The sequence below is a fragment of the Ascidiella aspersa genome, chromosome 9 (genome assembly GCF_963924565.1).
Source record: "Ascidiella aspersa chromosome 9, kaAscAspe10.2, whole genome shotgun sequence".
Taxonomy (NCBI): domain Eukaryota; kingdom Metazoa; phylum Chordata; class Ascidiacea; order Phlebobranchia; family Ascidiidae; genus Ascidiella; species Ascidiella aspersa.
In genome coordinates, this window is record NC_139455.1 from 13,144,751 (window position 1) to 13,158,330 (window position 13,580).

At 36.4% G+C, this 13,580-nt stretch overlaps 2 protein-coding genes across 2 annotated transcripts in view; both read left to right on the forward strand.

Moving 5' to 3' along the window:
• The first annotated feature begins 375 nt into the window (after nucleotides 1-375).
• LOC146133058 (uncharacterized) lies at nucleotides 376-7,309 on the forward strand. The gene is made up of 5 exons (XM_083397636.1): nucleotides 376-461; nucleotides 1,791-1,973; nucleotides 6,482-6,676; nucleotides 6,878-7,027; nucleotides 7,098-7,309. The coding sequence occupies exons 2-5, from the start codon at nucleotides 1,871-1,873 to the stop codon at nucleotides 7,307-7,309; spliced, it is 660 nt and encodes a 219-aa protein (XP_083253762.1). The 5' UTR covers nucleotides 376-461; nucleotides 1,791-1,870.
• Nucleotides 7,310-7,739: 430 nt separating this feature from the next.
• The window catches only part of LOC146133059 (uncharacterized), a gene marked incomplete at its 3' end in the record, with an annotated part of 31,796 nt that continues 25,955 nt past the window's right edge, over nucleotides 7,740-13,580 (forward strand). Inside the window, exons 1-2 of the mRNA XM_083397637.1 lie at nucleotides 7,740-7,983; nucleotides 8,195-8,360. Coding sequence (XP_083253763.1) covers nucleotides 8,214-8,360 — 147 coding nt within the window. The remainder of the gene's footprint in view (nucleotides 7,984-8,194; nucleotides 8,361-13,580) is intronic.

Genomic DNA, 13,580 nt, shown 5'->3' on the forward strand with positions numbered 1-13,580 from the left:
AATTTTGTACTTTTAGACATTTTTAATTAATGGATTTTCTGATCCTAAAACGTTTAAGGTACACTATGCATGGATCTGTTGAATGTCAAAACCAAACATGTCACGTAAATTGACATCTTACTAAAGTTATTTCAATATACACTTGTCTCATCTTTAGTTATTCTATTCAAACGTTTTTATCAAGAGTAAGTTGATTTATTTAAACTCTTGCTTCGACATTTATTTTTAAGCTAAAAGGTTGTTATGTCAATTTAAAAACATAGTATTTAAAAAAATGCTAGCCCTTAAACTATAAACAGATAGTTCAACAAGAAAAGAAAATGTTTGAAATACACCAAGAAAAAGATCAAAATAATTTTTTTCATTTACAGACAGTTCCTACTTGAATTGTATAAATGGTTTAAAGGTCAATGTCACAGTCCTAGAGAATAACTGCATAACGAATCAAGATATTTGCTCAAGTAAGTAAAATATTTAGTAGCTTATTTAAAGAAACTAATTATCAATGATCGTATTGAGAAATCATTTAACTTCTCATCCAAATAAACACATATTTCTAAAATTATGTTTTGTAGGCCACCTTATCTTTTTTAAGTTATTTAGATTGTATTTAAAGAGTTTCATGTTATTAAGGATGTGAAATTGTGGCCAATCTTTAGTTTTTACAATTAGTTAGTTGGATATTTAAGTTGTAAAAATACATGCCATAACCAGGGCTAGGGAGCCAGAGCTGAAACCTGGTGTCATACATTTTTGTGGAAGCGAAAGCGATTATTTTATTTGTAAAGCTGGAAACATTTTTTCAATTTTGTAAACCTGAATCTATGGAATTTTTATCTGTTCCAGCTCGAAAGAATTTTAATTTGCTCAAACGAACACTACTAAACACTTAAGTGTGCCAAATGTAACTTAATTTAGCCTGTGCTGTAGCAGTTTTTTTATAAAATAATCGCTGGGCACCCTAACCTGGAGCCATTGGATATGTATTTGGTGGCTCCGGAGCTGGATATGAGATATTGGTTTAATAGAGCTGGAGCCAATGCTGTTTTACTGTGGCTTCAAAGCCCTCATCACAACATGATGTCACAATACAAGTAAACTTAAGAAACCTCCCAGGCCCTGTAAAACTTATTGTAAGTATAAATACCTCAAGCTGATTTTGACAAACAAGTTTTGAGGGTTATTGACTCGACAGCTAAGTTACTGCATAATTGAAATGTACACTATAATGGCCATGTTACAAAGATGGTATGCATCCACACAAATTTAGTGCTATGAATTTATTCATTTGGCTGAAAAACTATTTTACAAATTTTTGAATTGCAAACATCATGTAATACATTATATATTTTCTTAAAATTAATGTGTTTAGCTCCCATATTTTTAGGGAATAATGTATGAATTTAGTTTTTTGTGAAAACTAGGACTTCTATGACTCCTTTCTAACTTAATCAGAATTTTCTTTCGATTAACAGAATCTGCCTAAATCCGAATGGTGAAAACAAATCATTCTGGTTGCACAATGCACACCAATGACAAAGTTCAACTAAGTACAGAGCTTAGTAAACCGAAAATCAGTTCGTTTGAATGTTAGATGTTTTGGATGTTTGGATTATGTTTATAACATCCAAGCAAACTGATTTTTGATTTAGTAAGTTCTGTACCTAGTTTACTCTTTGTCCTTTCTAACTTGTTCTAGAGAGTTTTTTTTCTTATTTAGAAAGCTATGATTATTTTTTAGAAAACCTTTTTTACCTTAAATAATTTTTTATGTTTAAAAACTAACTTAGAAAATGGACAGTGTACCAGAATTGGTCAATTTTATCGATGCCATTGTCAAGCTAATTGGACAGGTCAGCATTGTGAAGTGATGTTGGATTCCTGCAACCCATCTATTTGCAAAAATAATGGAACATGTATTTTAACTGATGATAATATTGCAAATTCATGTCAATGCCCAACTGGTTACACTGGTAAGAACTAGAAATAGTATAGATACACAAAATGTTGTATAGTCCAACTTTTCATTACGGGCCAAATACAATTTTTTTTTTATCTTGTGGGCCAATGTTTTTAAATAGCAATTCTAGGCTTATTGCTGGCAAATTATACATAGCCCATGACAATGGTTTTCAACCTTTTTTTACCCCGTGTGATCATTTTCATATGACTTTCGCCCCCACAGGAAAACCAATTCGGCATTTTCAATTAAATATCACTAAGACAAATTGAAAATAGTGCAGTTAGTTGTCGGTCGCGCGCAGCGCTAAAAAATTTGAGTTTAATTGGTGCTAAACTGTAAATTCAGGAGGATTTTCGCATTGGGCACACAACAAATTGCTTGTGCTCAACACATTGATTAAAACAGCATGTTATCAACGGCCATATTGCAAAAACATTATAGATTCGCGCAAAAAAGTTTGTCAAAACAGGCCAAAAGAGCGAAACGCTGGCCTGCAGTTGGACCGCACTGTTCTATATTGTGAAAATTAAATATGTTTTAATTATATTATTATGAGATGACAAATCTTGTTCAATGGAGAATATTGAATTAGATTGATTTTAATTGAGATTTGCTGTTTGTATTGGAAAGTGAAAATTTTATTGTTCTCTAAGTGCTGTTTAATAGATTTAAATTTACTGTTGAAAGGTTTTATTTCCTGGCATGTTTATTAATGCATTGTTACACAACAACAGCCTTTTATACAGCAGTAACATTGTGTAATTTTAAGTTAGCCTACTTAGCACAAGACAAATAAATTGAGGAAAACAGAAAGGTATTGTTGCAAGCTAAGCATAAATCCACAAATAAAAATGACTGTCCTAAGAGGAAATCTTGGAACTACATGGACACTTATTTAGATTTGGTTTTACCTTTGTCTAGCAGGATAATGAGGAAAGACCTTAATGTGTTTGATGCAGCAAAGTATTGGCTAGTGAGAACATGTTACCTAATAAGTGTCCTCTATTTTAAAATATATGCAGCTTCAATCAAAGGCTTTATTAGCATCCATCAAGTCGCGCACAGAATTGGTAAGTCTAAAAAGTCTCATACCATTGCTAAGGAACTAATACTGCCTTCTGCAACTTAGTAGAAGAGCTTTGCAAACCTATTAATCTTGGATGTCGAGGAATTGATCGCTTATAAATCAACACTTATATTTAAACAAACAACTTAGATTGGTAAATGTGTATCAGTATACGTACAGATGGTGCCACAGCTATGTCTGGCAGCTATTGTGGTCTGCGAAGTTTAATACAAGAATGTGCACCCATGGCAAAGTGTACTCATGGCATGATTCACCGCCAGGCGTTAATTGCTCTGAACTGAGTCCTGATCTTGGTGACATAGTTGCAGTTGTTGTCATCAAGTTTATTAACTTAAATGCAGAGTATTATAGTTTGCTCTTTTATTGTTTATCCCGGTGGCTTTTGCTTGAAAAAAATCTTTGAATGCTTCTACAAATTGGTAGATGAACTTCAGGCTTTTTTGCAGCAAGAAAATAATTCAGTTGCAGATTGTTTAGCTCAGTACGATTTTTTATTTTAATTAGCTTACTTGTGTTATATCTTCACCAAACTTAATAAGTTGAACATGCATGGGCCGGATAAAAATATGCTTGAACGTTTCAGATAAAATTGTCACATTTGTTAAAAAGCGGCTATTGTGAAAAGAAGATATAATAAACCTGTCGAGAAGCTATTAATACTTAATTTCTTGCCAAATTTGCTTGAAAAGAAAAGTATGACGCTGCCTTCAAATTTGCGAACCATATCTGGGCAACATTTGTCCAAGCTCGACTCTTAATTTGCAAAATATTTCCCCGAAAATTTATGAAACTACAAATGGAGTCGTGAACCTTTCATCCAACCTACTCCATCGTCTTTTACTGCACAAGAAAAATAAGCCTACATTGACCTTTTCTGTGACAATTCCCTGAAAAGCATGTTTAATTCAGGAAATCTGTCAAATTTTTTGATTTGAATAAATGCGGATTATCCAGCTTTTGTTCAGAAAGCACTATGAATTATTATCCCATTCGCCATATTGTATTTATATTAGGCAGGATTTTCTGCCTCGGCAGTGATAAAAGCAAATATCGATCTTGAATTAACACAGAAAGAGAAATGTGGGTAGCAACTAGCAACTTCAAAAAATCTTCAAAGATTCAATGACTGTTGTAAAAACAAACAAGCCCACATGTCACTTTAGTTAATATGCATTGCTTTTTGGTGTCGTATCGATGAAACAACTTAAATACTAAGTTTCTCATTAACTTTTATTTGTGGGTGCATCACCAGTCCAGAGAACTTTTTCAAAGGCGTCGCAACAAAAGAAAGTTTGAGAACCACTGATGTAAAGTATTAAAAAAATTTATGTCAAATTTATTAATCTGTAAAGCTCACAATGTGTTTTGTTTTTGGAGCAATGTCCCAGCAGGGAGCAGTTGAGGTTGTAAGTTCATTTGTCATGTAGACTTAGCCTTTTCTGTTTTTTTACTTGTTCTAGCCATCCCTTTCTTGTAAACTAATCCATGTCGACCAACAGATTTTGGTTAGCCTTTTTTATTTACCTGTGTTCTGTCAACACTGGAAAACTGCTTAACTGATAACCCTTTTAAAACTAAACAGTAACTACAAATCTTTACATACTTAGTTCTTGATGTATGTTTATCAGATGAACAATCGTCATTCAGATCTTTGTTATTCAAATGTTTTATTTAGGTACAACGTATGTGTTCAGTTAATCTAAATCAGGGGTTCCCAACCTTTTTACGATCTTGTACCACTTGGATGCTCTGTACTGCCAGGCATACCACTTGCAGAACAACTAATTTGCTTGAATCATATTTTAATTTATTTTTAGGTTACAATTAGCATTATTCAACGTTAATTGGAGATTAACCTATAAAACAGTAGATGTATCTATCAAGAGCAATCATTTGACATAATAAACGCCCGTCACCAACTCCCACACCGTTGCACGGCTTTTAAAAGCAACTGTGCTCCTTGTGAACACTTGACATGACATGTATTTCGAACATTGTAATGGTACGAAACAACAAGGATAGTTACTTAAAAATGAAATGGACTTAGGATTTTTTGGTAAACAAAACCAGATAAACAAAATACAAAATTATGAAAACAGGTTTTTGTGAAAAAACAAAAGCTACTCGTGTACCACCTAAAAAAACTTTGCGTACCACAGGTTTGGAACCCCTGTTCTAAATGAATGCATGACTAACTAATGCAAAAATGGGCCAAAGTGCATGAATTTGCTTCGCTCATTTCAATATATTTGTTCTGCTGGATATTTTGGTGCACATTGTGAAAAACTGATTGATCTATGTAAAGATTATGATACATGCAGGGCCGAATTAAGGTTTTATGGACCTGGGGCTGTATGGTAGTCAAAGGCCTATCAGTCTATTTTCGTTCTATTTACTGTTCCAACATCAAATTCATAAAATAAGAGTGTCTTATTCAGTTATCAAACAGATTCAATTAAATGTATTCTAGCTTTAGATAAAGCAAAGCTGTTAACTTCATGGCTGTCTTTTTTAAAAGACTGAAAATGAGCATTCGCCTGAACAATTAGTAATCATCGAACAAAGATGCATGCTTAATACAATGTATGCGTTAGAAAACATGAACTTCATTTCCTTAATTAATAAATCTAAACATTTGCTAGTTCTTTTAGCAGTGCAGAAAAATGAATCATCTCTCAGGAAGTGATTTTTCCATGTCATCGGGTAATACTGCAGAAAGATTATGGGAATACTGGAGCAAGGATATGGTTAGATGTGATATCTAGTTCCACAAGAAATGAAAAAGCAAATACGAATCTTCTTTAAATCTAGCTGGTGTGTCAGGCCATGTGTTTTCAGATATCTCTTCCTCACCAATCGCACTTTTCCTCTTTTCTAAATTCTTGCGTTTCCTAACCACTTTTGTATTTCTTCATCTTTTAGTCTTATATGTAGTTTAGTATGAAACATCAGGATCTGTCCAACCTTAATACTTACATCACATTCTGCCATGTTTTTGTAACACTTCTCTGCATTCTGCAAAACAAATTCTTTGGTGGCCTACTAAACTTGTCATCTTTACGACATGCTTGCACAACACCGCAATTATTATTCAAAACATTCACAATTTTCAGGCATTGTAACAATCTGACTGAGCTAAGCATTAGTTAAGGTAGCTCATTGTGGTATGTTTTAGCATTGTTTTTGCATAGTAGCTTAATATGTGAAGTAACTAACACACACTGAGGCACAAGCTTTCGGTCTGATGGCCTCAAAGTAGACAAGGTGTTATTTCTAGATTCTAGAATATAATTTTTTACAAAAAAAACATCTAGTGGTCTTAGTTTGTTGCGATGGGCTAATTTTTTTTGTTGGCCTAATCTGCCCCTGTATACATGGACAAGGTTACAAGGTTTTTCTGTCTGTTTTTAATGTTTATGCTATTTTTAAAGGAAAACTTTGCCAATTCAACATTGATTTATGCGCTTCTGACCCTTGCCAAAACAATGCAACTTGTAGTAACACAATTGGAGATTATGAATGTACATGTATTCCTGGGTATACTGGTAGAAATTGTGCACTTAACATTGATGAGTGCATGTCATATCCATGTTACAATGGAGGAACATGCTTGGATATTATTAATGGTAATGTTAATTTAACGTTTTAATGTAATATATTTATTGATATTGTTGATTTACTATTTACTTGTAGAATTTCTTTTTTTTCAACAAAATGCATTTCAGTTATACAAATGTGTGATTTCTTTTATCTGTAAAAATGAAATTATTTATTAAACTGATAAAAATTTGAAAACAGATAAACCAATTTTGTAAATTTATTTACAGGATTTTTATGTCAATGTTTAAGTAATTTTACTGGAATAACATGTTTGGAAGTTTATGATGCATGTAAAATGCTGCTACCCTGCGAAAATAATTCAACTTGTGTGCCCGAGAGTAATTCCTACATCTGTATTTGTTCTCAAGGTTTTACTGGTACTAATACTCTGAACATGTGTTTTCTATTAAAATAGCAATTCAGAATTTCAAAACTATTGTTGTGAAGGTCTTAATTGCTCAATTAGTGTTAATAATTGTGAGAGAAATGGATGCAATATAAATGGAACACAGAAATGTATTAATGGAATTGACAATCACAAATGCCAATGTCATGATGGTTATCAAGGGGAATTGTGTGAAAAGGACATTGATGAATGCATAAGCAATGTTTGCATAAATGAGGGTAATTGCACCAATTTATTTCCAGGTTTTAGGTAAGCAAATATTTATAATTTTACTTTAACTAGTAAGATGCCCATATATAGATAAGGTTTAGTCATTCGTTCAAAGCTATGTGATAAAACATCTATCATAATTTTTTTATTTACTTTTGTTTTTATTTCAATTAAACTTATATAAAATATGTTAATTGATTTTAAACAAAATATGGTTTATATTGATGTTCTAATGTAAGGTGTGAGTGTCCAACTGGCTTTTATGGTTTAATATGTGAGCATGACTTTGATGAATGCCTTTCAAGTCCATGTGACCACCTTCATGGAGTTTGTGTTGATGGTATTAATCAATTTACATGCTACTGTGAAAATGGCTTTAAAGGTTTAAGGTATACAAAACTTACAGAATATTTGCCTAAACCTGAATTAATCCACTTTTTTTCAGTTTTTTTTTTTCATGCTGACTAAGCCACCTTATGCTATTTTTTCAATTTGTGCTTTGATATATTACCTTGTTTATGTTGGAAAGATCGAAAAATTTTATTACAGATGTGATATTGACATTAATGAATGTGAAAACACACCTTGTCATAATAATGCACAGTGCATTAATCTGCCCGATGCATTTCAGTGCATATGTAAACCAGGTTTTTCTGGTGACACATGTCAAACAAATATTGATGAATGTTTAAGCTACCCTTGCCAAAATAATGCAATGTAAGTACCGGGCTATTTGTTTAATTTAACTAGTAAGAATGCATATAATTCTATCCAAGGATGCACAGTTTTACACCAGCTTTACAAACTTTGTGTTCTTAATCTAACTATATCTTTAAAAAACTATTCTGTAACAACAAACAGGACTTCTTTATACTTCCTTTACTCACATTTTAAAGGTTTAAATAATTCAATATTTATATTGTTATAGTTGCTCAGACCATGATAACATGTACAAATGTGATTGCCATGTGGGTTACACAGGTGAAAATTGTGAAATTGAAATTGACGAATGTTTGTCCAATCCATGTACAAGAAATGGAACCTGTGTTGATTTAGTGGGGAGATTTGATTGTTTGTGTACAATGCCATACAAGGTAAAATGCATACAAAACAGATAAATGTTAAAATATACTTTTGTCATAATAGTGCAATACTCGCTACTGGTGTACCCTGGCTAGGCCATGCCAGTTTTGTGCGACGATGTAACTGTAACTGTAAATAATTTCTTACATGCCATTTCTATAGGTATTGTACAAAACCCAAGGCATGTATTACTTTTTTTGTAGTTTAATTCAGTTATTTTGAATAAATATGAAACTAACATAACTTTCAATCAACCAGTCCAACTATATTCTTGTACAACGGTTCTCATCTAGGGGTCTTTGAATTTTTTTCAAATTCCAGCATGATTGATTATGTTATTATCAGAATACATATTTGTTGATATTTTTGTTCGATATGATCGCTTCTGGCGCACTTTAGTGGGCTTATCTTGGGATAATAAAACAAGCGTCATCATACTGTCCTGTTGTAAATGATGTCGCTTAAACAGGTTTTGCAAACATAGTTACCGCAATTATCGGCATGTAAAAACCATTTAAAGTCTTTCATACACAACTTACAACATTGCTTTTTAGGTTATATATCACTTTTTCAATTTATACTGTTTTCACAAAACATGAGAATATTTGGGTTTTTTCTTTCTGAAGAAGCAAAATTTGATTTTTTTACAATCACACTGATTAATGTGATAATTTATACCACACCATTCAATTAAATGTCATTTCCGCTTAGGCTGTACGATTTCAAAACACATTAACGGCCATCAGAAATCGGGGATACAACTTTATTTTATCTGCTCGCAAATTTATTTTTATGGGCCAACAATAAAATAAAAAACACTTTTAGTCGCCATTAAATCGCCAAGTCACACTTTAATACATTTGATCCTTTTGCATAATGGTTCCAAACTTTATTTGTTACCAAATTTAATCATTTAAAGGCAAAATTTTTCATGCTGGGTCCATATATTGTTTGATTTTAATCTATATATGTTTTATATTATGGCATGCTAATGCATAAAGCAGCCCTGTGATATTTTGACTGCTGTGTGGATTCCAATCCAATGTCTTCAAACTTATCTGGTAACTGCAATTGTTTCAGTTTTGCAATATTACCATTGTATTGCATGTAACATGCATTCTACTGTTCAGGCAAAAGCAGACTTCTAAGGCATTGGTTGGCCAACTGTGGGCTGTTTCCCAAATGTGGGCCACAGAGCCAGTTTTAGTAGGCCTTGAGTTACTTTTGAATAGCTTAGTGTTATCATGAAGTTGTGGGCCACACTATAGCCGTACATTCACTGCACTTTATTTTAAAATCTGGTATGGCATAGAATTTTTTAATTGATTTAGCTAGGAAAGGCCCACGTTGCAAATGTGGTCCTGAGAGCCTGTCAAACTATATTTTTTCTAACTTTAACTATATGTAATTGCGCATATCTTTTTGCGCTTTGTGTGTATATTCTTCATTTCATAGTATGTTTTACATTATGACATGGCAGTGTTTTAGCAATCAAGACCCCGTGCAATATTTCACCTTAAAATCAAATATTCTGAATCCGCCACTATTTTTGTAGTGGTTTTACGTACCTATGAAAAAAGTACTTTAAGGCGACAACCAGTTTATTCAGCAATCAAATCGAAAAAGGCAAACGAGCGGTGACAGCGCGCATAAAAAACGAGAGAAGAGAAAATAAGAAAAAGGTTCACTTCGTGTACACGTATGTGGGAAATTACAGGGCCGCTACATGACCCCCTCCCAGAAGTGAACCTATCAAAAACGATCAGGGGGGTGAATCACACGACCAGCGAGCGTTTGTACGAATGTTTGCTCCAATTCGTTGGGCAAAGCTGGTGTCGAGATGTTGCGCGAAGGAGGTCTTCCTCGGCGGGGTGCTTGAGGTACCTCGATCGGTTGTGTCTCGTCGATGTATGCTGGCTTCAAGCGATCAATGGAAATCGTTTGGTTTCGCCCACTTATATCCACTGTGAACGTCTTGTCACTGCGCCGAATTACTCGAAATGGCCCGTTGTACGGCGGCGTAAGGGGCGGGCGATGCTTGTCAACTCGTACGAAAACGTAATTACTCGTGCCAAGTGATCTAGGAAAGTCCGTCTTTGCTCTACCGTGACGCGACATCGGGGTTGGCGCCAGGTGTCGAAAGGAATCTCGCAAAGCTGGTAAACGCTGCTGTGCGCTGTCAGGCCTGGATGAGAAAAAATCACCTGGAACAGACAAGGTGGAACAATAAACTAGTTCCGCTGAAGATGTTAGTAAATCTTCCTTAGGACTAGTGCGAATTCCTAGCATTACCCACGGTAACTCGTCCATCCAGTTAGGACCTTGTAAACGAGCCATCAGCGACGTTTTGAGATGCCGGTGAAAACGCTCCACGAGGCCATTCGCTTGTGGATGGAAACTTGTTGTCCGATGCACCTTAATGCCCAGTAAATCATTAAACGATGTCCACATGGCTGAGGTGAATTGAGCGCCTCTGTCGGACGAAATATCCTGCGGAACTCCAAAACGCGAAATCCAATTAGAAACAAAAGGGCGCACACGTGATTGTCGTTGCTTCAGGCATTGGTATTGCCTCTGGCCAATGTGTAAAACGGTCAACCATTGTAAGAAGATACATATTACCTTGTGAGGGCGGAAGTGGTCCGACGATGTCAATGTTGACGTGGGTGAAACGACCGCTACACATCGGATAATTTGACAAGGGTGCGCGAACATGTCTCTGGATCTTCAAACGTTGACAATGAACACATTCTTTAGCCCATGAACCAACTTGCTTCAGAAGCCCGTGCCATACGAACTTCGTAGACATTAGCTTCCTCGTTGGTCGTATGGATGGGTGGGAAAGACCATGGTGATGAAACTTTAGTAAACACAAAAGTCAATGGCTTGTGGTCGGTATAAGCAACAAAAGGACGACCTTCAAGAAAATACCTGAAATGCCGCACAGAAAGATACAATGCAAGTAATTCTCGGTCAAATGCGCTATATTTGGTTTCCGGTAGCTGAAACCTTTTACTGAAAAAAGCCAGTGGGCGCCACCCGCCATCTATAAATTGCTGTAAAACGGCGCCAGCGGCATATTCCGATGCATCCGTGGTGAGGGCAGTCGGGGCCTGAGGTAACGGGTGGTGCAGAAGAGTTGCATTGGCTAGAGCCTGTTTTGCATGTCGAAAAGCTAAATCTAGAGATTTGTTCCAAACAAGGTTTGTAGATTTTCCCGAAAAAGCGGAATATATCGGGGACATAATTTTGGCAGAGTTGGGAATAAACCGATGATAAAAGTTTATCATACCTGCGAACTGCTGGAGGCCCTTGATGGTCGTTGGTCGTGGAAACTTCTGTACAGCCTCAACTTTGTCGGGGAGCGGCTTTGCGCCATCTTTCGATATTTTGTGCCCCAGAAAATCAATTTCGGAAACGCCGAATTGACATTTGCCCACGTTGATGACCAAACCATGGCTGGTAAGATGTATGAAAAGTTTCCTTAAATGCATTAGGTGCTCTTCAACCGAGTTGCTGGCCACCAGGATATCGTCCAAGTAGACGAACACGAAATCCAAAGGTTGACAGACAGTGTCCATCAGTCGCTGGAAAGCTTGGGCGGCGTTTTTAAGACCTAAGGACATCCGGATAAACTCGAACAATCCAAAAGGCGTTACGACGGCCGTCTTTGGAATGTCGACCGGTGCCACAGGTACTTGATGATACCCACGCACAAGGTCGATTTTGGAGAAAACGTTGCTTCCCGCTAAACGAGCAGAAAAGTCCTGGATGTGGGGTATTGCGTATCTGTCGGGCTGTGTCGCAGCGTTCAATCGTCGATAATCCCCACAAGGTCTCCAATCTCCGGACGTTTTTGGGACCATGTGCAATGGAGATGCCCATGGGCTAGATGATCTGGATAATACCAAGTCTCAACATTTGGTTGAACTCCTTCTTAGCAATCATCAGTTTCTCAGGGGGCAGTCTCCGAACCTTGGAGTGCACCGGTGGGCCGCTTGTGGGAATGTAATGCTCTACACCGTGTGTAGGATATGATTCTGAAAAATGGAAAGTGGTAATCCTCGGAAGTTTGCCGAGTAGACGCGTATACTTTGACGCACTGCTCGCGAGGGCATTTAACTGTGCTGCTGATTGCCCAATCTTGCCAATAGAATTACTAGAGAACGTATGGGCGTTGATTAGGCGTCGACGTTTGATGTTAACCAAAAGCGCGTGTGCCCGCAGGAAATCAGCGCCCAACAGAGGTTTCGAAACATCGGCAAGAATGAACACCCATTGAAACTTGCCCAAAGGTAAATCCAAGGCAATTTTTTTTTGAACTTGTTTTGCGACAGCTTTGATTTAACGCTGGAAAAAAAAGCATTCTGGGCATCATGGCGTCCAGCGTGCAATAAAACATCGGCTGTCCGAGCCATAGCACGGTAATCGGTAAAAGTCTGTGCAGCAAGCCCTGTGCGTACATACGTTGGCATGAATTGTAGAAAAAGTTCTTCGAATAAGAAACCTGCTTCTTCCTCGCCCAACAAAATCAGCATTTCATCCATTAGTGCTGATGGCATTTTGTCGCCTAAAGGGGGGATCTGAAGGAGACGCTGCGCTCTCTGCGACTTTGTTTGAGTGAACATTTGGAGTAAACGGTCCTTCAGACTTGTGTATTTGTTGTCGTCCGGCGGATTGTCAAAAATGTCTATTAATCGGCCAGCAGTATCTTGGTCCAAAGCGGAGACCACGTGGTAGTACTTTGTGATGGCCGTTGTAATCTTTCGTAAGGCGAACTGCGCCTCGGTTTGCTGGAACCATACTTTCGGCTGAGCAGTCCAGAATGTCGGAACGAGCGGTGACAGCGCGCATAAAAAACGAGAGAAGAGAAAATAAGAAAAAGGTTCACTTCGTGTACACGTATGTGGGAAATTACAGGGCCGCTACAACTTTGTGTCGCAACAAAAAAGTTTGCCCTAAGGTAAACATATAGCTAACCTAAACTCAATAAACACATTTTTTTCGCTCTTGTGCGATAAACTTGGCTTCCGTCGCAAAATTACACACCATTTCATACAAAAGCAGGATGTTCCTTATAATTAGTTGATTTATGATACGTCATATGTTGCCCAAAGTTAAAATTTGTATATGTCATTGCAACTTTGCCTTGCCACATGAAAGAAATTGCCTATATTGGCCCCCAATAAAATATAGTTGAACCAGAGATAGGACATGTTAAGCTAAAATTA

Bases quoted from the DNA above. Each gene is read 5' to 3' on its own strand.
- LOC146133058 (XM_083397636.1), top strand. From the start codon at position 1,871: ATGTTGGATTCCTGCAACCCATCTATTTGCAAAAATAATGGAACATGT. The intron at 6,677-6,877 runs GTAATGTTAATT...ATTTATTTACAG, and splicing joins ATGCTTGGATATTATTAATG to GATTTTTATGTCAATGTTTA. The intron at 7,028-7,097 runs GTACTAATACTC...ATTGTTGTGAAG, and splicing joins TTGTTCTCAAGGTTTTACTG to GTCTTAATTGCTCAATTAGT.